The sequence below is a fragment of the Prionailurus bengalensis genome, chromosome A3 (assembly GCF_016509475.1).
Source record: "Prionailurus bengalensis isolate Pbe53 chromosome A3, Fcat_Pben_1.1_paternal_pri, whole genome shotgun sequence".
NCBI classification, from domain to species: Eukaryota; Metazoa; Chordata; class Mammalia; order Carnivora; family Felidae; genus Prionailurus; species Prionailurus bengalensis.
The window spans coordinates 79499847-79526098 of record NC_057354.1 but is presented as its reverse complement, the minus strand read 5'-3'; the positions used below and the strand labels follow the sequence as shown (position 1 = coordinate 79526098).

At 35.2% G+C, this 26252-nt stretch overlaps 1 protein-coding gene across 9 annotated transcripts in view; it reads left to right on the top strand.

The window, feature by feature from the left end:
- Window positions 1-26252, top strand: part of USP34 (ubiquitin specific peptidase 34) — a 251154-nt gene that overhangs the window by 108368 nt on the left and 116534 nt on the right. For 7 of the 9 annotated variants that reach the window (XM_043603458.1, XM_043603463.1, XM_043603462.1 and 4 more), the window contains exons 11-20: window positions 1627-1752; window positions 1916-2045; window positions 2699-2734; window positions 3069-3199; window positions 3799-4412; window positions 6831-7045; window positions 11466-11581; window positions 11671-11798; window positions 20579-20668; window positions 22954-23049. In XM_043603458.1, coding sequence (XP_043459393.1) covers window positions 1627-1752; window positions 1916-2045; window positions 2699-2734; window positions 3069-3199; window positions 3799-4412; window positions 6831-7045; window positions 11466-11581; window positions 11671-11798; window positions 20579-20668; window positions 22954-23049 — 1682 coding nt within the window. The remainder of the gene's footprint in view (window positions 1-1626; window positions 1753-1915; window positions 2046-2698; window positions 2735-3068; window positions 3200-3798; window positions 4413-6830; window positions 7046-11465; window positions 11582-11670; window positions 11799-20578; window positions 20669-22953; window positions 23050-26252) is intronic. The other 2 variants (XM_043603460.1, XM_043603461.1) reach the window with 1 other exon arrangement.

Genomic DNA, 26252 nt, shown 5'->3' with positions numbered 1-26252 from the left:
GGGGGAAAGGCAGAGAGAGAGGGAGACACAGAATCCAAAGCAGGCTCCAGGCTCCAAGCTGTCAGCCCAGAGCACATCCAGGACTCAAACCCCTGAACCCAAGATCATGACCTGAGCTGAAGTCGGACATTCAACCGACTGAGCCACCCAGGCACCCCTAAAAGCAGTAAACTTTTAATTGATTATTTACTTATCCTTCATATCAAATGATATAAATAGTGTAGCTTATAGAAAGTCACCCCAATGTGGAGGAATTACTCCAAAGTTATTTTCCTGCTTTTATTTTGTCTTCTGGTTCAGAATTCTGTTGTGCATATATATCCTGATAGGGGAGATAGCATAAAAAAGTTCATATGTTTTATGCCTGAACAATATAAAAGTCGGTATTTTAGAATAGAAAAACATATATTTTCTGATGGAATTTTTATGTATAGAAAGTAAGTTGGATCCCTGAGATTTTTACTTTTGGAACCTTCAAATTGGGAATTACTGGCTTGCTCTTATTTGTTGCATATCTTGAATTTGCAGTTTGCAGCTTGATGGCTTATTTTAAGGTGAAGATACTTATTTTACATGATATTGTAGTATTTAATGTTACACTTTCACTTATTAATCTGTTTAGTATAAGGAGATTTTGTGTTTCTTGGTTTATTGCTCTGTAGACGTTTAAGTGAGTTTCTATTATGTACTCCAGTAAAATGAACATTGCATACTTTTTTTTTTTTTAAGAGAGAGAGAGAGACATATTGTGAGCGGGGGAGGGGCAGAGAGAGGGTGACACAGAATCCAAAGCAGGCTCCAGGCTCTGAGCTGTCAGCACAGTGCCTGATGCGGGGCTTGAACTCAGGAGCTGTGAGGTCATGACCTGAGCCGAAGTCGAACGTTTAACTGACTGAGCCGAAGTTGGACGTTTAACTGACTGAGCCACCCAGGCGCCCTGAATACTTTTTTTTTTAATGTTTGTTTATGTTTGAGAGAGAGGGACATTGTGTGAGTGGAGGAGGGGCAGAGGGTGGAGGAGATGCAGGATCCAAAGTAGGCTCCAGGCTCTGAGCTGTAAGCACAGACCCTGACTTGGGCTCGAACCCATGAACCATGAGATCATGACCTGAGCCAAAGTCAGACGCTTAATCAACTGAACCACCCAGGCGCACCTGTATGAATACTTTATAACCATTTAATATGAAAAATGTGTTACACTTAGAATAGTTAATTTGGATTTCTCTTCTAATTGCAATTTATTTTATTTGCAACTACTTACATTTTAAAACACTAATTTGTTTATATTTTAATGATCTACATTATAAATTTAATTGGAATCCTCTTTATACTTGGATTCCAGAAATTTTTTTATTGTGTGCTTCCCTCTTGTGGCTGGAAAATTAAACTTTGGTTTTTTTAGATAAGATAAAGCTCTGCTTCAGTGGAATTTTATTTTCACAATGTTATGTACTGCCATTTATGATATATGGTAATGAATATTTTCCCAACATATTAGAAAATATTGTTCCAACTGCTTTCTTGACTTTTAAACTGTAGAAGTTTTCTGTAGAACTTTTTGGTATCACGTTGTTTATTAATGTAGTATAATTATTTTTGATTATTGTCTCTACCTTTATTTTATAGTTGAAACATTGTAGTCGGTATATACACGACTTATTTCCTTCACTCATCAAGAATTTGGATCCAGTGCCACTTAGACATCTCCTTAATCTGGTCTCAGCTCTTGAGCCAAGTGTTCATACTGAACAGGTAATATATTTAAAGCATTAAATAATGGTGGGTGTTTTTTTTTTAATATAAAATTTGTGATGCAGATAATTGGTAGGTTTTTAACGTTCACATTTCATTTAGGCAAAAGAATATTAAATTTGTTACGAATCGCTAATTTCAACCTCTCTCTTTTTTTTGAAAGACCCTATACTTGGCATCGATGTTAATTAAAGCATTATGGAACAATGCACTAGCAGCTAAGGCTCAGCTGTCTAAACAGAGTTCTTTTGCATCATTATTAAATACTAATCTTCCCATTGGAAATAAGAAAGGTTAGTAAAGTGTGATGTATTTTTTAAAGTAATATTTCTCCATTTAATAATTCAAACTTGAAGTAGTTTCTTCTCAGTATTAACTTCAAAATAAGTTTGAGATGGGAGGTAGGGTATTTGTTAAAGGGTTAATAAATAGTGGTTAGCTAATACGTTTGGTTTACTCTTCAAGTAAAGAACAGTAATGAAGTTGTAGTAGTTATTGGATATTCTCTCATTAGTTCTTCCCATGGGGTTGGGGGGAAACCATTTCCTAATAGCTTTGGAGCTTTTGGTTAGAAAACAAACATACTTTGTTTTAGAAACAATTTTTATAGCAGATCATAGTGGTACAATTCTCTGTGTTTTCTAATTCAAAAGTTGTCTCACTTCAGGCATTTTATGGGTTTTATGGAAAGCTTTCCAGAGCTTTCTAAAACATTATCAACTTTACCCCATTTTTTGGTCTCCTGACATCATATAACTATGTTTTTATTTAGGATTTTCCATTCAGGCACACACAACTACTATTGTAGGTGTTAGGGACTTCATTATTTCAGGTTTCTCTGCCTGTATTTTGTTGATTTTGTAATAATAATCAGAGCAGTTGATAATCTTCCAGAGAAGATCAGTCACTTAGAATATTTCCCTCCTGTTTTTTCCTTTTCCTTCAGAGGAAGAAGAGCTCAGAAGAGCAGCCCCATCACCTTGTAAGTTGAGTCTTAGAAATGCATGGCAAGATGACTTGTAGTGTTGTTTCCATGATCACATAGAATTCATTTTATATAATATATTTGTATCAGGGCTATAAAGTTTTTTTGAGTAGATATGAACACTTAACTGGCTAACCATCTTATTTTCAATTGAAATCATCTATGTCCTCTTGAGAGATAATTAATGAATGTTAACATATTTCCAGATTATATTTTTTGGCTATTTAGCATAAAGGTTTTATAAATGAAAGAATCAAAGGATTATGTCATTCTCATAAATTCCCATGTTAATACAAATTAAGAGTAACAATGTAAAATCTGTTTAATATAGGGTCACCTGCTGCTAGTCCTCAAAGCAGTGATAACAGTGATACACATCAAAGTGGAGGCAGTGACATTGAAATGGATGAGCAACTTATTAATAGAACGAAACATGTCCAACAACGACTTTCTGACACAGAGGTATGAAAACAGTTTTCCCCCCAGTTTAACAAGATTTTTGGATTTTGGGGATTTTATCATGTTTATCCTTTGAACTGGAAATATAAACATAGTCCATGTTCAGGCCTCTTCTGTAACTAGTTATTGTTAAAGTTCTTTAAATTTTGTGTGTTTTAATTCTATTGTATATTTTTTAGAGGAGTCTGTCATGATTACAGCAGACTCTTTTTTTTTTTTTTTTTTTTTTAAAGGAAAATTTGTTTTACATTAACAGAGATGGGTGTGGGAGGAAAGTTAAAGTGTCACTTTGCAGACAGGGCTAATGTTTCTGCGGTGATGGGTTTGCACTTTATTTTTTTATTTTAGAGAACATGTGCACTTGTGCAAGTGATTGGGGGAAGGACAGAGAGAGTCCATAGTGAGCCTGGAGCCCGACACCTGGTTTGATCCCACAACCCTGGGATCATTATCTGAGCTGAAATCAAGAGTTAGATGCTCAACTGACTGAGACACCCAGGTGCCCCTTGCGTCAACCTTTTAAAAAGTCAGGGTGTTCATGTCAGTTACTTTTTTCTTACTAGTTTAAATATTTATTTAAGTCTGTTTCTTTCTAAATCTAGGAATCTATGCAGGGAAGTTCTGATGAAACTGCCAACAGTGGTGAAGATGGAAGCAGTGGTCCTGGTAGCAGTAGTGGGCATAGCGATGGATCTAGCAATGAGGTGAATTCTAGCCATGCCAGCCAGTCCGCTGGGAGCCCTGGCAGTGAGGTACAGTCAGAAGACATTGCAGATATTGAAGCCCTTAAAGAAGAAGATGAAGATGATGATCATGGTCATAATCCTCCTAAAAGCAGTTGTGGTACAGATCTTCGGAACAGAAAGTTAGAAAGCCAAGCAGGCATTTGCTTAGGGGATTCCCAAGGCCCATCAGAAAGAAGTGGGACAAGCAATGGAACAGGAAAGGACCTGGTTTTTAACACTGATTCAATGCCTTCAGTAGATAATCGAATACGAATGCTAGATGCCTGTTCACACTCTGAAGATCGAGAACATGATATTTCAGGGGAAATGAATGCTGCTCATATAGCACAAGCATCTCAGGAATCTTGTATTACACGCACTGGGGACTTTCTTGGGGAGACTATTGGGAATGAATTATTTAATTGTCGGCAGTTTATTGGTCCACAGCATCACCACCACCACCACCACCATCATCATCACCACCATGATGGGTAAGTCTCCTTAAAAATAGATTGTATTGTGGTGCTTGGCTGGCTCAGTCCATAGAGCATGCGCCTCTTGATCTTGGGGTTGTGAATTTGAGCCCCATATTGGGCATAGAGATTACTTAAAAAATAAATGTTTTGGGGCGCCTGGGTGGCTCAGTCGGTTGAGCGTCCGACTTCGGCTCAGGTCTCGATCTCGCGGTCCGTGAGTTCGAGCCCCGCATCGGGCTCTGGGCTGATGGCTCAGAGCCTGGAGCCTGCTTCCGATTCTGTGTCTCCCTCTCTCTCTGCCCCTCCCCCGTTCATGCTCTGTCTCTCTCTGTCTCAAAAATAAATAAATGTTAAAAAAATAAATGTTTACCAAAAAAAGTCTATTTCCTTTAGGGAACCAATTACAGTTTGTGTTTATTGAATTGCAGTATATTCTAGATTAGTGCAAATAAGAATATAATGTAAATTCAAAAGCATGCTGCAGGTATATAATTGTTAATTTGCTTCTGGGCACATTTTAAAAAGCAAAATGGAGGGGCGCCTGGGTGGCGCAGTCGGTTAAGTGTCCGACTTCAGCCAGGTCACGATCTCGCGGTCCGTGAGTTCGAGCCCCGCATCAGGCTCTGGGCTGATGGCTCAGAGCCTGGAGCCTGTTTCCGATTCTGTGTCTCCCTCTCTCTCTCCCCCTCCCCCGTTCATGCTCCGTCTCTCTCTGTCCCCCAAAAAATAAATAAACGTTGAAAAAAAAATTTAAAAAAAAAAAAGCAAAATGGAATAGGTGACATTAACTTTGTAAGTTTTATTTAAAGCAGTAATATCTAAAATGTCCATATGTAATCAGTAAAAAAACAAAGATATTTTTCTTTCTTTTGTAATAAGGCTTCAATATTCTGTGTATGTTTTATATTTACAGCGCATTTCTGTTTAGATCAGCAACTTTTCAATGTGTGCAATCACCGTAGTGGCTAGTTGCTATCATATTGGACAACACAGATCTAGATCTTTATCTCCTTGTAATAATTACCTTAAAGCAGTTATAAGATTGCTTGTGGAAACTCCATTAAATTGTGATCATTAAAAGGAAATTTTACATGCATCTTAATTTTAGGGTATGAATAAGGATAAAGCTTTTTGAGTATTTGTGAAATATATTTGTGGTAATTAAAAGTAAGTGATTCTGTCATTAGGTGTTATTGGGGAAAGTACTTAATTTTTGTGTCAGTCATTTTCTCATCTATAAAATAGGAACATTAGTACTTACCTCTTGGGTTTTAATGTGAACATTTTATGGGCCGATGTACTTGGTACATAATAGAACTCAATATGTGTTAGCTCCTGTTTATTACTGTCATATAAGTAGTAAATTTTAATTGACAATAAAATACAAATATGTGGTTTATCAGTATTAGTTTTCTTAACACTTGGCAGTGTGTCAGGACTTTCAGAATTCAGTGTGGTTGTTTGGGAGAACTATATATCCATATATTTACTACTTTATTTTCTTTGCCTTTATTTCTTATTACTGACCCATATGAATTTAAGGTGATGTCTCTCAATCTTGGCAGTATTGACATTTTGGATCAAATAATTCTGTGTTTTGAATTTGCAGCAATGTGAATGTATTATAGGATGTTTAGCATCATCCTTAATCTTCTATCTCTAGATGCCAGCAGCATCTCCCACCTTGTGATAACCAAAAATATCTCTAAACATTGCCCAGTGTCCCCCTGTGATTGAGAACCAGTGGTTTATAGTCTGACGTTTTACATATACACATTCAAAGTTCTTCCCAGGATAGCTTATAAGGAAGACAAAGCAATTAGTTTTGTAAAACTGAGGTGAAATATATTCATTTTGGCACATTGCATATCTTTTAGTTTTCATACCCACAACAATTCCCTACTTCACAAGACCTACAATTTTCATATTAGCACTTCCCATGTTCTCTGTGCAGGGTACCTCTTGTGAATCTCTAAATTAATCCTGACCATTTTTCCTTTGTGTTATTTTTTATCTTTTTTGTTTTCCATCCTTAAAGTACCCAGTATGGTATGTTTCAGAAGTAAATTGCTTACTAGGTATTGTTTTAATAGGAGTTTACATTGAATAAAAGTCTCCTGGTTAATAACCACATCTAGATTGCAGCCTTAAAATGAAGTATTTTCCTGGTTGTAATCTCATTCGATTTTGGAGTTGTACAGGGTTTCACATTGTGGTTTGAGCTCAGAAAATATGTAACAGTGAGTTTACAGATTTTCCCTAAAATTATCTTTGAGTTGGTTTTAGTGAAGTGTGTTGATGGGTCAGACAATATGTGGGTATATTGTGTAATTAATTTATAATTCTGACATAGTGGGGTTTTCAGTTTTTGAGACAATTTTTGTGTGTTTCACAACATGTGTTTTAACTTTGTGCTTTTCTCTGTGTTAATAGGCATATGGTTGATGATATGCTAAGTGCAGATGATGTCAGTTGCAGTAGCTCCCAGGTCAGTGCAAAATCAGAAAAAAATATGGCTGATTTTGATGGTGAAGAATCTGGGTGTGAAGAGGAACTAGTTCAGATTAATTCACATGCAGAGCTAACATCTCATCTCCAACAACATCTTCCCAATTTAGCATCTATTTACCATGAACATCTTAGTCAAGGTAAGGTTTTGTAGTAAGTAAAATATTTACTTTCTTTAAAACAATTTATATTGATAAAAGGATTCAATATTTAATGTTATACTTGAATATTTTTGCCAAATCATACGTGTGTGGTTTGTTTTCTTTCCTAGGGAATGAAATTATTATGAATACTCCATCATGAATATAAAGGCTACATTTCTATCAAGAGATATTTAGCTAGGAAAGGAAATACATAATATATAAAATTATAGTCTTGTATGTTAGAAAATAAATGGCTATATTAAATTTTATATTTAGAAATCTAAGGAGCTAAAAGGAAATTACACAGGGTCATATGTTGTATGAGTCCATTTATGTAAAATGTCTAGCATAGTCTTTAGTGAGTAGAAAGTAGATTAATGGTTGCCTTGGGCTAGGGAGGGTTGGGAGGATATAAGAGTAGAGGTAACTGCTACAGGGCAAGGTGTTCCATCCGGAGTGATGGAAATGTTCACAAAATGATGGTTCTAATCATTTCAAATCATTCTTTAAAAAGTAATAGGAAATGACCATACTTGGAAGAATGGAGGTTAGAGGAGGTTGAAGAATAATAGAAGAAAAAGGAGGAAAGGGAGACAAATTAAGAGGGAAAAATAGTATTAGAATTAGCAGTTTAAAGGTTCAACTTCCTGAAACTAATGGAACATTGTCAAGTACACTTCAAAAAAAAATAAAGTGCTGTATACACTTAAAAAATTAAAATAGGGGCACCTGATCAGTCAGTTAAGTATCTAACTTTGGCTGAGGTCCTGATCTTGTGGTTTGTGAGTTTGAACCCCACATCGGGTTCTGCGTTGACAACTCAGAGCCTGGAGCCTGCTTTGTCTCTTTCTCTCTCTCTCAAAAAAAATAAACATGAAAAAAATTTTTTAAAGTTAAAATAAAGGTCCAACCTCATGCTTTTTAAGGTACTATCAGCCCCTGCTAGCCTAGGAAATGGATTTTGGTGTACCAGTACAGACTGAGTAAACCTGATAGATAGGTTTATGTTAAAAAGCCATAATCAAATTTAGAGATATAACTTATGGACTTTGGCAACAGTTTAATTGATTTCAAATTACGTGTGCATGATGTAGATAAGGGTATCTTGACTTTTTTTTATTGTTGTGTTATTGTGGTTTTTTGAGAAATGAATAGATTAAGTAAGATTGAGGTCAGTTGAATTTGATACCATATTTACTAAATTTTCACCATTATTTTTATTCTGTTTTCCTTTTACTCAGTATTGTACCTATTTTTTACTATATGAAGTTAGAAATTGAGCAGAATTATTATGTATATTAATGCTTTCTGAATCTACCTTGTATAACTATTTAGTACTATGAAGAACTTTTCAACACAGTAACACAATTCAGTTTAAAAATAGGCAAAAAGGGGCGCCTGGGTGGCGCAGTCGGTTAAGCGTCCGACTTCAGCCAGGTCACGATCTCGTGGTCCGTGAGTTCGAGCCCCGCGTCAGGCTCTGGGCTGATGGCTCAGAGCCTGGAGCCTGTTTCCGATTCTGTGTCTCCCTCTCTCTGCCCCTCCCCCGTTCATGCTCTGTCTCTCTCTGTCCCAAAAATAAATAAACGTTGAAAAAAAAAAATTTACAAAAAATAAAAATAGGCAAAAAAAAAAAAAAAAAAAAGGTGGGGGGGGGTCCCTGGATGGCTCAGTCAGTTAAGTATCTGATTCATGATCTCAGCTCAGTCTTGCTCTCACAGTCATGAATTCAAGCCCCATGTTGGGCTCTGTACTAGGTGTGAAGCCTACCTAAAAAAAAAAAAATGGGCAAAAGATTTGAATAGTTAAAAGAAGATACAGAAATGTGGTCAATAAATACATGAAACTGATGCTTAGTATCTCCAGTTACCTGGGAAATGCAAAAAATTACTACCACAATGCAGTACTACTATATACCTACTGTAATGGGTAAAATTAAAGACTAACGATATTAAATGACACTAACTTCTAGAGCAACTAGAACTCTCCATTGCTGTTGAGGAGTATGAATTAATTCAGCTGATTTGGGACCTGTTACACCAGTTTCTTATAAAGTTGAACATGTATCTCTCCATATGACCCAGCAATTCCTATTCTGGTTTATTTACCCGAGAAATGAAAACATATGTACACAAAAAGATTGTACATTGAATGTTCATACCTGTTCCAGAATAATTTCAACTGGAATTAACTGGTATATTAACGAAATATGGTATATTTACACAAAGTAATACTACTCATTAATAAGAAGGAAAGAACTAATACATGCAACATAATGGGTAAATATCAACATTCTAAGCAAATGAAATTAAAAGGGTGTACTACATACTGAGTATCACTAAAAGCAATTCTGGAATATTCAAAAGTACAGTAAAACCTTGGTTTGCAAGCATAATTCATTCCAGGAACATGCTTGTAATCCAACACGTATATCAAAGCAGATTTCAGGAACCATTGGCTCAGTTGTGATCATGTGACATTTGGTGCCGCATACTATTTGTGTTGCAAGTTAAAATTTATTAGAAATGTTTGCTTATCTTGTGGAACACATGCAGAACAAATTACTCACAATCCAAGGTTTTATAAATTAGTTTATAATGATTGAAATCTTCTTAATGATTACCTAAGGTTTGGTGGTAGAGAATGATTGTAAGAGGTCACAAGGGAACATTTTGGGGTGATAGAAATGTTCTATATCTTGATTATGTGCTTACATTATACTTTAATAAAATTAAGCTAAAAAAGAAATATTAAAACAAAACCACCAAAAGGCAGGCCAAGGACTGGGAGAAATATTTGCAAATTATGTATCTCATAAAGGGCTTATATCCAGAATATGCAGGAACTTTTACAACTCAGTAGTAATTTAGCAAAGAGAGAAGATACACAAATGAATGATAGCACATGAAAAGATGCTAAAACATCATTAGTCATTAGGGAAATGCAAATTTTAAAAAATACTTGTTTATTTGAGGGACTCCTGGGTGGCTCAGTTGGTTAAGCATCCAACTCCTGATGTCAGCTCAAGTCATTGTCTCACAGTTTGTGAGTTTCAGCTTACACAGAGCACAAGTGAGTTTGAGCACAGAGTAGAGCCCCTTGTGTGACCAGATCCCCCAAATGGGAGATCATGATCAGAGCCAGAATCAAGAGGGACACTTAACTGACTGAACCACTTAGGCATCTCACCAAATGAAAATTTTTAAATCACAATGAGATTCTACTGGACACCTATTAGAATGGCTGAAATTAGAAAGAGTGACCCTGCTGATGTATTGTGGGGATGTAGAGGAACAGGAACTGGTACTCTAATAAACTATTGTTGGGAATGTAAAATGGCACAAACATTTTGGAAAACAGTTTGGCAATTCTTCAGATGTTAAATACACATTTATCTTGTGACTCACCAATTCCAGTTTACCGAAGAGAAAGGAAAGCATGTGTCCATATAGACTTGTTACACAGATGTTTATGGCAGCATCATTCATATTAGCCAGAGCCTGGAATCTCTGAAATGTCTATTAACTGTTGAATATAACCAAAATGAAGTATTTCCATGTAATAGAATATTATACTGTAATTAAAATGAATACTATATGTGCTTTGATATTGATGAACCTCAAAACATATTTTGGTAAGTGAACAAATTCAGATGTAAGGCTACACAAATTGTATGATTCCATTTACAAAAATTTCTAGAAAAGGCTAATTTATGTGGATGCAAAAATGGATTAGAGCTGAGGAATGTGATAGGAATTGTAATTAGGTATGAAGGAATGTTTTAAGGTGGTGGAAGTGCTTTAAACATTAATGTTGATGGTTGTACAATTCTTGTTTCAATGAAATCAATGTATATGTACAATTAAATAGGGAAATTTCATGGTAAAGCTGTTCAAAAAAAACAAGCATTTTTACTTATTAGAACTAGTGAAAATTTATTTAGCTTGGCACACAAAGCCTAAATTATTATACTAGAATCTTTGCATTTAGTTGAATGTTGTAGGTAAATCATCTTTGGTACAACTTTTTAAATGTAGGGATATAAAACATTATACAGAAGGTAATTTAGAAGAATGTTTCTTAGGTATAAAATTATTTCAAGAAAATTATCTTTATGCTTAATTTGAGTTTCAAGCATTTATATATAGTTCACTTGACATGTGAAAAACAATCATAGTTACTAGAAATAATGAAGAGACTATGAGAAGAAAACTCTTCTTAAACTTAGTCTTATCAATCTCTAAGCAACACTGCAGCTCACAAAGCAACTGTTTTGTTAATCTTGTATTGTTTTTATTTTGTGGTGTAAAAATAAATTGTTACACTTTACTTTGGATTTGTTAACACTACGAATGCTATAATTCACAATTTCAGTCAGTTGCATTCCTCTATAGTGTGTTATATTTCATCCCTTCAGGACCTGCAGTTCATAAACATCAATTCAACAGTAATGCTGTGACAGACATTAATTTGGATAACGTTTGCAAGAAAGGAAACACTTTGTTGTGGGATATAGTTCAAGATGATGATGCGGTAAGTTACTTGATAGAATGAAAAGACTACAAAATTACACCAAAATGCAAACAGGATAAACTAACTTTATGTGTATACATTTTTTGCAGGTTAATCTTTCTGAAGGATTAATAAATGAAGCAGAGAAGCTTCTCTGTTCCTTAGTATGTTGGTTTACGGATAGACAGATTCGAATGAGATTCATTGAAGGTTGCCTTGAAAATTTAGGAAACAACAGGTAAATGGGAATTTAAAAAAATTTTATATAGTAGTCAAAGTTCCTTTTGTGTATTCTTTACTGACTATGGTTATATTGGATTCATAGCATTTAATGAAACATTACCAACCAAAATTTTTTTTTTTTTTTTTAAGTAATTGTGGTTTTCTTATTAGGTTCGATTTTTTACCTCATAGGGTTCTTTTTTTTTTTTTTAATTAGACCTTCTTTTTCGGCACTTGTGACACCCTTGATTAGATATCCTGCAACAGAAACAAAGTAATAATAACAATACTTTCTTCTTGATTCTGGAAACATAGTGGTGACTGCTGTGTTTTCAAATTTCAGTTAAACATTCTTGAACTGTTTCATATATAAAACAACCTAAATAAGATAAATGAAGTTAAACTTAAGTGAAATGCAAACATTTTGATAATGGCATTGTTCTTCCATCTGGGTCGATCTTTTATGTCTTGACTTGTGTCATGCATAAAGAATTAGGCTGGTGGTTTTTTCTAGTTTGAATTCTGCCATGTACTTCTTACTTGGGCTAAGATGATTACCGCAACTTTTGATTTTCAGTTCTTTTTCATTGGTATAGTTTCAGGTTTCCTTTGTCTTACACTGCTTTGGTAATGCCATCTCTATTACAGGGCATTCACTTACTAATTGAATGTATTGTATTCTGTTGTATTCATACAGTGTTTTCAGCACACTCTGCCTAAGCCTGATACAAATATTTAATTTTACTGAATGCTTTAATAAGCTTTAAAGTTTAAATGCTATAAACTTTTTTTTAAAACTCAGTTGAATTAGAAAAAGTATGTGTGACAGTTTCTGCTTTTTATTTTAAACGGTTATATAGTTTGCACAGTTTCTTCATGCAGGTATAAGAAACCACTTAATAAATAGACCTCTGTTAGCACATCAGTTACATCACTTGACATGAATTCTTTAAAAGGAATGCTTTTAATGGCTAGATTAATTTTTTAAAATTTATGTAGGTAGTATAGCAGTTAATTTTAAAATGTAAATTGTCTTTTAGACGTCTTTGTGAAACCAGTAAACAGTTTTTTTAAGTGGTTGTGACAGTTTATATTTCCCATATGTGCATCTGCATACCCTAAGACCCAGCAGTTCCACTGCTAATTCCAGCAGTTCCACTGCTAAGTATGTGCCTTACAGAAAGACATCCAGATGATTGCCAAAATGCACATTCAAGAATGTCCGGGGGCACCTGGGTGGCTCAGTTGGTTGAACGTCCGATTTCAGATCAGGTCATAATCTCACGGTTTGTGAGTTTGAGCCCCGCGTCGGGCTCTGTGCTGACAGCTCAGAGTCTGGAGCCTGCTTCGGATTCTGTGTGTGTCTCTCTCTCTGCTCCTCCCCTGCTCACACTCTGTCTCTCAAAAATAAATAAAGATTTAAAAAGTAAAGTAAAAAGAAAAGAATGTTCATAGCTGGGGTGCTTGGAGTGGCTCAGTCTGTTAAGTGTCCAACTTTGGCTCAGTTCGTGATCTCACAGTATGTGAGTTCAAGCCCCACATCGGGCTCTTTGCTGTCAGTGCAGAGACCACTTCTGATCCTCTGTATCCCTCTGTCTCTCTGCCTCTCTCACCCCCCCACCCCACCCCAAAAATAAATAAATAAACAAACAAACTTAAAAAGAAGGTTCATAGTAGCATTATTCAAAATAACTGAATAGTCTTTATATAGCTATCCAAGTGTCAAAAAAGAATAGAAAGGAAAACTAAATGGTGGACTCTTTGTTGAATGACATTATAGCAGTAACATTGAATGAACTACAGCTGCATGGAATAGTATGGATGAACTTCACAGATACAATGTTGAGTGTAATAAGCCAGATATAAGAGAGTGTATCACTGTTACTCTATTTATGTAAAGTTTAAAAACAGGAAAATGATTGTATTTAGTAGTCAGGATAATGGTTACTATTGGGTTATGTAGTGACTAGAACAGAGGCACAATGAAAGCCAGATGTATGTTGGTAATGATTTATTTCTTGATGGGGGTGCTCATCATACAGATATGTTCACCTCCTATTCTGAGTTATTAGGTATACACTTTTTCCATGTATACTTCAGTAAGACTGTGTGAAATATGAAACATCATGCAGCCTTTAAAGATTTTTTTTTAAAGATTATATCAATATAGAGGCATATAATTACAGGCTTGTCTGTTAAAAAAGATTGCAAGCAATATGTGAGACTATAAAATGGTTAATTTTGAGAGAATTGAGTACTTTTTTTCTTCCTTATGCTTCTTGATTTCTTATTTTTCCACAGTCATCACACCTTTAAAAGTAGGAAAACTTAAAAGGGACAGAAGGAAAAATAAGTGTGTAAAACGGAAAATAGTCAATCTGGATTTTTTATTAAGCTTTAATTTGTCCACACCCAGATTAGTTGAAATTAAAGCATTTTTCCTTTGTTCACTTCCTGTATCCTGATACAGTTACTTAATTAATGCTTTATTGAGTATGTTGTAAACATGATTACTGTGTTGCATTTAATTTTGCCCTCAAACTTGACTCTTCAGATGGTTGCTGTATCATGCTAGTTTTGTAGTGAACGACAGTCATATGTGATAATATTTAGAGCATAATGGCATTTTTTTAGCATAGGAAATACACACCACATCCAGTGTATACCAGTTAAACTTACCAACATTATCATGTAAGTTGAAAAATTTTTGTACATCATTGGTCTGGGTTTCTTGATAAACCAGTGGTTTTCAGTGGGAGTGATTCCCCCCCCACCCCCTGGCAATATCAACCAAGATATTTTTTGGTCGTTAACACTAATGAATGGTATTGGATGTATTACTACAGGCCAGGGATGCTGCTAAATATCCATCAATGCAGAGAACAGCCTCTCCACAACAAAAGGATTACCTGGTCCAAAATAGTCAGTAGTGGCATCTGAATTATAGAAACCCTAAAGAATACAAGAATTCTTTTTCAAATCTAGCCCCTGGGTTTACCATCAGAAAGGAGTGTTGCATAAGGATGCTAATATTAATGGTAAAGCTCTTCCTTATGTTGAAACAAATGGGCCACTGCAACCTTATTTATCATTTTCCTGACATTTGACAAAAGAACACAGAAGTCTACTTCTTGGTGATGTCAGTTTTTTATGTACTTAAGGAAGCTTTATCTTTTTATTTTCTCTGTACTAACTTTTATATTTTCTTTGCAGTTCCTTACATGGTTTATAGATCTATCAGCATTGTTTGTTTTTCCTTTTCTGTGGTCATATTCCAATTTATTTGATAAAATGAATCTAGTTTTGGGGGCACCTGGGTGGCTTTGTTGGTTCAATGTCTGACTCTTGATTTTGGCTCAGGTCGTGATCTTGTCGTTTGTGGGATTGAGTCTTGCATTGGGCTCTGTGCTGACATCATGGAGCCTACTTGGGATTCTTGCTTGTCCGCATGTGTGCACTTGCTCGCTCTCTCAACTATAAAACATTAAATAAACATTAAGAAAATAAACTTAGCTTTTTTTTTTAACAGTAATATGGGCCTGTTCTCAGGAAGCATAGAGATCTGAAAAAGAAAATTAAAGCCTTCTATAAATCGTCCATAATTCTACCATTTATATGGAACCGTTGTAAACACTTTTTTTAAATGCCTTGCCTCGTCTCTGATATGCAGCATGTGTGTGCTTTGTGCACATTTAGCCTCAGGCAGATTGTTTTATAAGACACAGAAGAACATTTCAAGAGTACAGGAAGTTAAAAGTTACAGAAACACACAGTAGACTGCTTTGCAGAATGTTTTCATAAAGTGAGAGCGTGAGGCAGATGGTAGCTCCCACAATGAAAAGTCCATTTCTTTTCAGGCTTGTCTCCAAGGCTGGGTGAGATAAGACTGCTGTCCATTGAGTAGGATGGATTTAGGGGTTGGGTTGTAATCAGCCCCTTTGGTTTTTTATGTTTATTAGAAGGCATTTCCTGTACCTAGGCACCCCCTGAAGATTTGTGTCCTCCCAAGAATTGAATTGAGACTGGAATTCTGTCTCCTATGCTATTCTTGATCCTGTGTATGTACTTTACCACATATGCTCAAAACTTTTGCCTTTGTGTACAAAAGATGTCTTTAGTAAAGTGATCATGTGTCAGGGGCCCTGTTTATATAAATAAAGGTTTGTAGGGGCGCCTGGGTGGCTCAGTCGGTTAAGCGTCCGACTTCAGCTCAGGTCACGATTTCACAGTCTGTGAGTTCGAGCCCCACGTCAGGCTCTGTGCTGACAGCTCAGAGCCTGGAGCCTGCTTCGGATTCTGTGTCTCCCTCCCTCTCTGCTCCTTCCCCGCTCATGCTCTGTCTCTCTCTGTCTCAAAAATAAATAAAAACATTTATAAATAAATAAATAGAGGTTTGTATAATTAACAAATGGATGGTACTATATACTACTTTTGTTTTCTTCTCTATAAAGACTATATTCCATATAGCATTTCATGTCAACTTTTGGTATATACTATAATTTATAATGACTGAAAAAGAACTTTGTAGAATGCATCAGTCTTTTTTTTTTTTTTAACGTTTTATTTATTTTTGAGACAGAGAGAGACAGAGCATGAACGGGGGAGGGGCAGAGAGAGAGGGAGACACAGAATCTGAAACAGGCTCCAGGCTCTGAGCCGTGAGCCCAGAGCCCGATGCGGGGCTCGAACTCACGGACCGCGAGATCGTGACCTGAGCCGAAGTCGGCCGCCCAACCGACTGAGCCAGTCGGGGGCACCTGGGCGCCTCTAGAATGCATCAGTCTTAAAACATGTAGTCCAGGATTAGGAAAAAATCATTCAAACATAACTTTGTGAATAACACCAGCAAACGTGTTCATTCTGCTAAGGCAACATAATATTTTATTGGTGGTAATTACAGGAATATCATACTGTTACCTAGTAATAAGCTTCTGGTAACAGCAGTAACTCTTGGATTGAAGCAAAGAGCTAGGGCATTTTAGGGTAAAACATCTTTTATTAGGTCTAAAATTAGTATCTTGTCACTCTGGATCGTTGAACCATTTTATCCTTAAACACATTGTTGCTTATGATTGTGTTTTGGTATTTGAAATTTTCACCCTTAGAAGAAATTGTGAAATGTAGGTTTAAATATAACAGTCCTTTTTTTTATGTTGAGTTTTGTAAGCATATCACCAATCAAAACTGGGCAAAAAAGTTGATAAATCAGTTTAACATGTAGTTGTTACAGGAAAAAATCTACAGTATAATTTTAATTGGAACAGGTTGCTGCATATCTTGTGACTTTTAACATTGAAATATAAATTATTATTATCACCAAATTATCTTCCCTGATTTTGTAGCTATGTTAATAATTTTCAGTCTGTAATCACTTTATATCATTTTTTCCTTTTAAATTTAGCAGTTTAAATAAAAAGTATTATTTTGGGATCATTTAGATCATTTGATCCAGATTCGGTCATTTCTTAGAAACTATTAATAGTGCTTTAAATGTGTGTATTTTATGTTCTTAGGAAATTAAAAAAAAAATGTTTTAATGTTTATCTTTGAGAGAGACAGCGTGAGTGAGGGAGGGGTAGAGAAAGAGGGAGACTAAGAATTCACAGCAGGCTCCAGCCTCCGAACTGTCAGCACAGAGCCCAGTGCAAGCCACAAGATCATGACCTGAGTGAAAGTCACATACTCCGCTGACAGAGTCACCCAGGCACCCTGATCAACTTTTAAAGAAATGTTTTAGTCCTATAAAATGTAATCTCTCCCTGATAACTCACAGTTTGTAAATTGTCCTATTTTTCTGCATTCCTATTTTTGGTTATTCAGTTATATGAACCATACCATTATCCACTCATCTAAACCAGTATCCACTCAGCCCCTGGCTCCCTATGCATTATTGTCAAGCAACATTACATTTCATGAAATGAAAACATGTTTATTGTAGAAAATTTGGAAAGTAAATTTAAACAGTCTAAACCTTTAACACCATTGACTGCAAGAAATAAGATTTTCAGAAAATATATACCTATTGCACACTATAAGACTTGTCAATGTCTTCTTAAAGTAAGATATATCTCTTTCTAGATTTTGTTTCTTTGTATTTTAAAACCATTGTTAAAATCACTGGGCAAACAATTTTGAAATTTGCTTTTGTGATTTTAGATGAAAATTTTGTAGCTATGTTAATAATTTTCAGTCTGTAATCAGACTGAAATTTTTTTTTCTTTGTGATATCTCTTACTGATTTTATGCTTATAAAACCTCAGGTCAAGTTAATATGTATCTTTTCATTCTATTTTTTTTTTTTAATTTTTTTTTTCAACGTTTATTTATTTTTGGGACAGAGAGAGACAGAGCATGAACGGGGGAGGGGCAGAGAGAGAGGCAGACACAGAATCGGAAACAGGCTCCAGGCTCTGAGCCATCAGCCCAGAGCCTGACGCGGGGCTCGAACTCACGGACCGCGAGATCGTGACCTGGTTGAAGTCGGACGCTTAACCGACTGCGCCACCCAGGCGCCCCCTCATTCTATTTTTTTATATCTTAATGTTTCTAAAATTTTGTCAAGAGCTTTTAGATAAAAAATCTAAAATTGATTGCTCCTGATTCTCCATGGTCCATTTTTCCAATTATCATTATTGTGCAACTTGTTGAAAAATATTAAAAAGTTTAATGTTAAAAAACACACTTAAATATTTAAACGTTTGTAAATATTTAAAGAATATTTACTTGACACTTAGTGGATATTAGTCACTTACTGTCTCCATGACTCAATTATGTACTCCTTAATCTGTACCAGTGTGGTTTTGATCCTTTAACATTCTATTAATATGCTGTTTCTTTCGTCATCTGTTGGTATTTTTTTTCTGTCCTCATCCTTCATGACTGTATTAGTATTTTACACTTGCTCTTCCTCCTTCCTTGAAAATCTTGCCTTTAAGTTCTTTGCTAGATCATTATTTTAGATAATCTATATTCATTGTGCACCATACGCAGGGTTTTTAAATGAATAAGACAGTCATTGCTCTCATCAAGCACATAGTAGTGGTAGACACATTAAATAAGGGATTATTCATTAGGTGATGATGAATGAAAGAAAATTGGGAAGGAATAAAGAGGTTTCCTTGGGCAGTGGAAGAGTGTTCAGGGTTCATTCTCTGTTGACAGTTGAGGAAACTTGAATAAAGCCAGGGAAGGAGTTCTGCACTAGGGATAATAAAGAGGAAAATTGGAAGGAAATTCTGTTAGACTGATAAGAGAAATGGGTCAGATCACACATGGCTTTGTACTCCCAGTGTAATGCAAAAAGATAATGCATTTCTCCAATTTTGGGTTTTATTCAGAAACAAGAAGTGTTTGGGGTATCTGGCTGGCTCTGTTGGTAGAGCCAGAGTCGTGATCCAGGTTGTGAGTCGTAGAGCCAGGTTGTGAGTTCAAGCCCCATGTTGGTTCATGGAGCCTACTTAAAACAAAAACTAATTTAAAAAAAAAAAAAAAAGAAACAGGAAGTTTTCTTTTCTAATTTCTCCTACTTGGTATTTACCATGTTTCTCTTCCATTCTGAAGTGCAGCCCTACACTCTGATTTTCTTGGTACTCTTCTCAAAAAGAGTAGGCATTTTGGGTAACTTAACTTATATGGCATACTTTGCTCTTTTTAAAATTTTTTTCATGAAGTAAGATAAGCCTTAAAAAAAATTCACTATATCATTGGAGTTTGTCCTGCTTCTTTTAAGGCTCATGCAGCCGACCTCCTTGCCTATTGAGACTTCTGGGATGTGTGCATCTCTATCTTCCCTGTACCCCTTTCTTTCAGAAGATAAACACTCTCAGATCTACTTAAAGTTGTAGAGCGATTTCATAATCCGTTTTTTGCTCCTTCATACTTGAGGTATATGGTTTGTTTCCATTGTTAACATGGCTCATAATGCAGTGATTTTCAACTTGGGTGCAGATCATACTAAGTGAGAATTAAGGAGAAAAGGATAATTTGCATAGTTTAAAAAATGTTCTCTATATTATTGCTGCTCAGAATGTGGTTCACAAACCAGTTTGAGTATCACTTGGGAGGTTAGAAATGCAGAATTTCCGGGGTGCCTAGGTGACTCAGTAAGCTGAGCGTCCGACTTTGGCTCAGGTCATGATCTCACGGTTATTGGGTTCGATCCCCACATCAGGCTGTGCTGACAGCTCAAGCCTGGAGCCTGCTTTGGATTATCTGTCTCCTTCTTTCTCTGCCCCTCCCTGACTTGTGCTCTGTCTCTCAAAAATAAATAAATGTAACAAAAAAGTAAAAATAAATTTTAAAAAAAGGAAATGCAGAATTTCTTACCTCAGACTTGCCAATCAGAATTAGCATTTTAACAAAATTCCAGGTGAATCAGCGCACATTAAATTTTGAGAAGCCCTGTTCTAGGTAACTTGCTTACGCTTCTTGTCCCTATTTTCCTTAAGTTCTCAGAAGTACCCATGACTTCTTAATTTTTTTTTTTTTTTTGTTCATGAAAGTATTCTTTATTTTTAAATGCTCTTCATTTGTTTTTCTGCTCAGGTATTTATAGTGTATTTTACTTTATTTTAGATTGGGATTTTAAAATGGGTTTCTTGCCCTACTGTATAAAATAAATTTAAACTTTAAGGAAACAATTTTCAATGTTATATAAGAAATATAGTTATAATGTAAAGTTCGTTAAAGTCCTTTTGTATTTAAGATTTTTAATAGCTGAATTTCTGTAAAAAGCTAGAATTAGCAATAGTATCTAAAATTGTTTTATTCTATAAATACCTGTTTTTGCTGTTTCAGATCAGTAGTAATTTCACTTCGTCTTCTTCCAAAGTTGTTTGGTACTTTTCAGCAGTTTGGAAGCAGTTATGATACACATTGGATTACAATGTAAGTAAATAAAAGAAACAAAAGTATTCATTTAAAATTTGTTTGATTATCATAGTCATCAAAGTCCCATGGATATTTTATTACTATCAGGAAGAAAATCTGACTTTTGTTTTCTTTGTAGTTTAAGAAAAATCATGTAGCAAGTAATGCTCTAATTTTAGGGTGAAGTTTTGTAGTATATCTGCCAAAGTAAAGGACTCCTGAAACAAGAGACACACTAAAATAAACAACATAGGGTGCCTTTTATTTTTCTCATTACTAGGAATTGATTATAGACATTACATCATGTTAGGGATAATTTCGACACCACCCTGTTACTCTTTCACATTTCCAGAGAATTTAGGATTAATGAATGTTAAAGAATGTTTTCAAGGGTAAGTAGTTTGATGTGAAATTAATCCAAGCTTTGGTAATATTCTTGAGAAAGTTGGCTAACAGGAATTTCATTAATCTGTAAGAATGTGTTTATTTGCTTTATTCAAAATAGACTTTAGGAGAGATTTCAGGGACATTTAGATTTTAGGAAAAATCTATTGAGGGATTCATTTTTGAGGTCAAATAAGATAACTTTTTACCTAATTCCTTCTCACATCTAAGATTAGCTGTTAACAGCACTTGTTTGCTTTCAAAGTGAATATCATTTAGAAAAATTCTTTAAGACTTCACGGTAGTTCTAAATAGGATGAAGCCCTCAAAGCCCTTGCTGTTTTTTGCTCTTTTAAATGAGATCTATTTAACCTGAACCTCTATTAAAAAAAAAAAAAATCCTCTGCTTTTAGTTAATATTATAGTATGACTCTAGTGACAATTTAATTTGTAAGTGTAGGGAAGGTCTTTCAAATATTATATGACTCTAGTGACAATTATAGTATGACTAGTGACAATGTAATTTGTAAGTGTATGGAAGGTCTTTCAAATACTTAACAGAGGCATAGGGAAAAGCATTTAGCATACTTTAAGTATAAGAAGAATGTGAATCTAGTTTCATTGACTCTTCAAATAGTTTTTAAATGGTTGAATGATAGAATTCTGATGTATTAAAAGGGATTTTACTTGTAGCTAACCTGGGTAAGTTGGTGACATATTTGAGATGTCATTTGAGGAGATTTATATTAAGGAATAACAAAGAATTACATCTTATAGAAGTGGGAAACTTTGTATGGTCAGTTACTTAACAGGTACCTGAACCTAAGTGTATAGAGTTAACCTTTTAGCTTAGTCCTTAAATTAAATGTAAATAAGCTCAGTTGATGGCATTTCACAGGGTTTCCCTCCTGAAGACTGGATCCTACATCTTCAGTGGGTCACTTAAAAGAACTCTGAGCTCCTGGGGTTAGTTGGCAGCAATAATAACAAAAAAAATCCTGTGAATTTATGTGCAGCAGCACTCAACATTTGTATATATTATCTCTTAAATTCTTATGGCCCATATTTTACAATTGGAAATTGTTATTCCTTATCCACTTAGTAAATCTTCGGGTAACCAGCAAACAGACTTCAAAAGCTTAGGTTACTTGCCCAAAGCCATGCTCAAGTGTATTGGAACTGGTTTCAAACCTGAGGCTTACTGGATGTTTTCTGTGTTAACTTCACCTTCATCAAGGGATTGTAAAGGCGAGAGTAACTTATTTTGAAAAGAGGGCTATGGCAAAAATATGTAAATTTTATCAGAAGTTTTGGAATTTTAATACTTCCGTACATTTTAGCAGATACATTGGTAGTATTATGTGAAATACATTCTGTTAGTTACGGATGCTGTGGACCCTGGGATCTGTGATTGTATTTATCACTTTTCTTTTTTTATTCTAGTGTTTGTAGGTTATTTTGGAGTTTAATACCTGATTTTTTTTTTTTTAACAAATACTCCACAATAACAAAAAGAAAAATCAAGTGACTTAGTAAGGTTATGTTGTATGTGTACTCTGTGCCAGGCATTCTGCTAAATTCTAAATAATGACCAAGGCACATAGTCCATTCTTGTATGGACTGAATCCTACTATTTTTTAATATTAACTCACATTAGTCATTTATAATTAACACTTGTCAGACATTTTATCCTCTTCATAGAGATTGAATATTTTGAGATTAACAAACAATAATGACATTTTAAATTCATAAAAATTAAGACCTATTGCTTTGTATCTTTCACAGTTTAAATATAAATAGAACCTGTAAATTTTTGGTAATTAGAAGAATTTTTAGATCTGTATTTTTTTCTTTTCCTAGAATAGATTTATTCTCTTCCCCTATGCCTTTAAAATTACTTTTGCTTTCATTTGGGACAGGTGGGCAGAAAAAGAACTGAACATGATGAAGCTTTTCTTTGATAATTTGGTATACTATATTCAAGCTGTAAGAGAAGGAAGACAAAAACATGCACTGTAAGTATTTAACTAGGTTAGTTATGTTTAAATACTGATTGTCTTTTCTCTGAAAGATAATGTCCCAGTACTTTTATTCCTTTTCTTTCATATAGTAAATAAATGTGATGAAAATTTTAGTTGTAAAAATTTTAAGAGAAAGAAAGGCTCTTTTTTGTTTTAGTTGGAGAATTTTATAACGTTATTTTTATAATTTTTACCCTTAGGGACATGTAGGTTGTATAACTTTTGGGGGTTAACCTTCACTGTTTAGTTCTGTTCAAAGTCATTGTTTTCAGGAATTAAAAATTAACTCCCTGCCCCCCTCCCCCGCCATCAGCAATATCCTTGTGTTACTATATTAGGGCATTGATGCTGAAATTTTAAAATATTTCATCATTATGTGACTTTGGATAAGAATTGTTAGAAATGGTTCAGTGGTATAATGGTATTTAAAGCTTCTTACAGGGACATGTCTGCCGAGAAGGAAATGTAAAATTCAGAAGGTTTCTGCTTATTAGTCAATTGGTGGAGATTGATGGCTAAGTTGAGAAAACCAGTTTAATGTCAATATCAGCTAGCCTTAGTATTTATTGAGAAAATATTGATGTAGAAGACTTCCACATAGATGAAAACTGAGCAGACTGTTCAGCAAAGTCATTCACCTGTAAGGCATACTTACTGACCTCCAAAATTGAATTATTTTTCCCCATAAATCCATTCTGTCTCCAGATTTTACTATGTCCTTCAGAGTCCCACCATCCTCTCAGTCACCTGACACTTGGAGACTTTGGGGCCTTTTTTGTTGTTGTTCGTGTTGCTCTGTCATTTCCAAACATGAGAGATGATGATGATAAAAATAGCAGTGTTCGTTGATGTTTACTATGTACCAGATACCATTTAAGTATTAACTTCACGATATGCAACAGCTCATTTGAGGTAGGCAGACTCATTTTAAAAATGAGAACATTTAAGCTATGAGATGATAAGTAACTTGCCCAAGGTCACACATTTTATAAATAGTGGCACCAAGGTTATAATTCATTTTATAAATACATTTTATAAATACTGGAATAGTCTGCTTTCTCTAATATTCTTGAGTTCTGCATTATAACTGTCGTCATTGTCTAGTTATCTTAGTGCTAAAATATATCCCATGTCTTTTCACAAGTTGACATTCCCACAGACACTGTTCCAGGCCTATTTTCCAACCTCTGGATCAGGCTTCTTGCCTCATTCTCCCCTATGCTCATTAATTCCTTATCCTTTTTTTATTAGGAATGTAATACAGTACTGGAAGAAAGTACCTGGGCTTGACATTATTTTGATTAGTTCCCTCCCTAATAGACTCTGATTATTTACCTCATGAGTTTTTTTTAAGAATTAAATGAAATAATTTAGTAAGTTGCACCTGGCACATAGGTTATCTATAAAGTATAGTTACCTGACTAAAACAAACTATGGTATAAAACAGACAACAAACTTGCCCTTTACCCTCATCTAGATTCTTCACCGTATAAAAAATAAATTTCCAGTTTCTTCAGCCTAGTATTTTTGGCACTCTAAAATCTAAACTCAGCCAATGTTTCCTGTTTTATTACTCAGTGATTTTTTTTTTTTAGACATCCTATTCTATAAGCCTGTCATTATTTCTGAAATACCTCCTTGAATTTATTCTATAGCTTTGTTTACAAAGTTATCTCTACACAAGATGCATGTCTTTAAGTGCTATTAAAATTCTAAGTGTTCTTCATAGTCTGTATCTTCCTTTTAATTCTTCTTGAAGCAGAGGTTGAAGATAATCATGGTTTCCTGAATCTGAGCATCTCCATAGATCTGTAAAAACCACAACAACAACAAGAAGCAGAAATAAAACCACACATGACACACATCTTGAGCATCTTTAGGAGACAGAATTCAAGTTACTTGTCAGTAGAAAAATGCTAAGTTACAAAAGAACTTTCACCACAGCTATAAGCCTGTGGGCTTGAAGAGTAGGGATGGGAGGCTTAAGAAAGGCGTGTGGAAGACAAGACATAGGTGAATCATCCTCACAAAGAGAAGGTCCAACATTAAGTGCCAAAAAATAAACACAGGTCTAAGTCTTGATAGTTCATAGCATTGTGTACAGGGAAGTTGCTCACTTTGTTAGTGGAATGATAGGTAGATCATCATATAAGCATTGCTTTTGTGGTGAAAAAGGTAAATAGTGGAGTGGTGCTCTCTGGAGATGAGTTTTTATACTTAGGGTACACAGTATCCTTCCAATCCTCCAGTCTGCCTTGTTGCCTGACATCTTAAGGAGAATAAAACCATAGAGAGATGTTGTCTGGCCTGTTTTGATAGAACTCCCTGGTTCCATCAGGCTGTAGAACAGAGTTGTACATTTGCTACCCTTTGTTAAAGCATACTGACCTCTTGAGTTTGTGGCCCATTATTTTCTAATTGTTCAGTAGGAATTTTAGTAGGCAAGTTCTAAGATGGTCACCTAGGATGAAAAGATTCTTGTGGTATGAAAGCTTTCCCAAATAGACATGTTACATATTTCTCAAACCCAGTGGCCTCTTGAGAAAATCCATCTGCACCAATATTGAGGCTACAATTTTTTTTTTAAGGTATTAGTTTGCTGCTAAAGTTTCATGCTGTTAGGGAGATTATTTTTGTCCTATATTTCCTGTAATGTCAGAAGCCATGGACATGCCCATAAGAAGATTTCTGTATTAATACTATCTTTGTTTTGCATCTCAAGAAATTTCCTGCTGTCGATATCAGTAGCCAGTGAGACCCTGACAGAGCAGACAGAGTCCTTTGAAGTGTGGAGCCAGTGGCTCTACTATGGAACCTGAAGAAGAGAGGACAAAGGGACTGGGTCCATGCCTTCTAGGGTTCTGGGTCCGTTACTCTGAGTTGTATGTATAGAAGAAGGAAGTATTCAGGAAATGAAAGCACTTTGTACAGGACAAGACTTCATTTCCCCTTTATGTCTGTGACCAGTGCCCCCCCAGACTCAGGCTCAGAGAAGTATGGTAACTTACTTAAAATCACAGAACTGATGGATGATACAACTCGAATTTGAACCTGTACTCCAAGCCTTCTGCTATCAAATCTGTCCTTTTTAGTAGAAGGTTGAGAGCTGTTATGAGCTGTTCTTGAATTTTATCTGGATGGCATTCTGGTCTGTGAGTTGCTTATTGTATTCCCTCCTCCCCACCCAGCCATCTTGC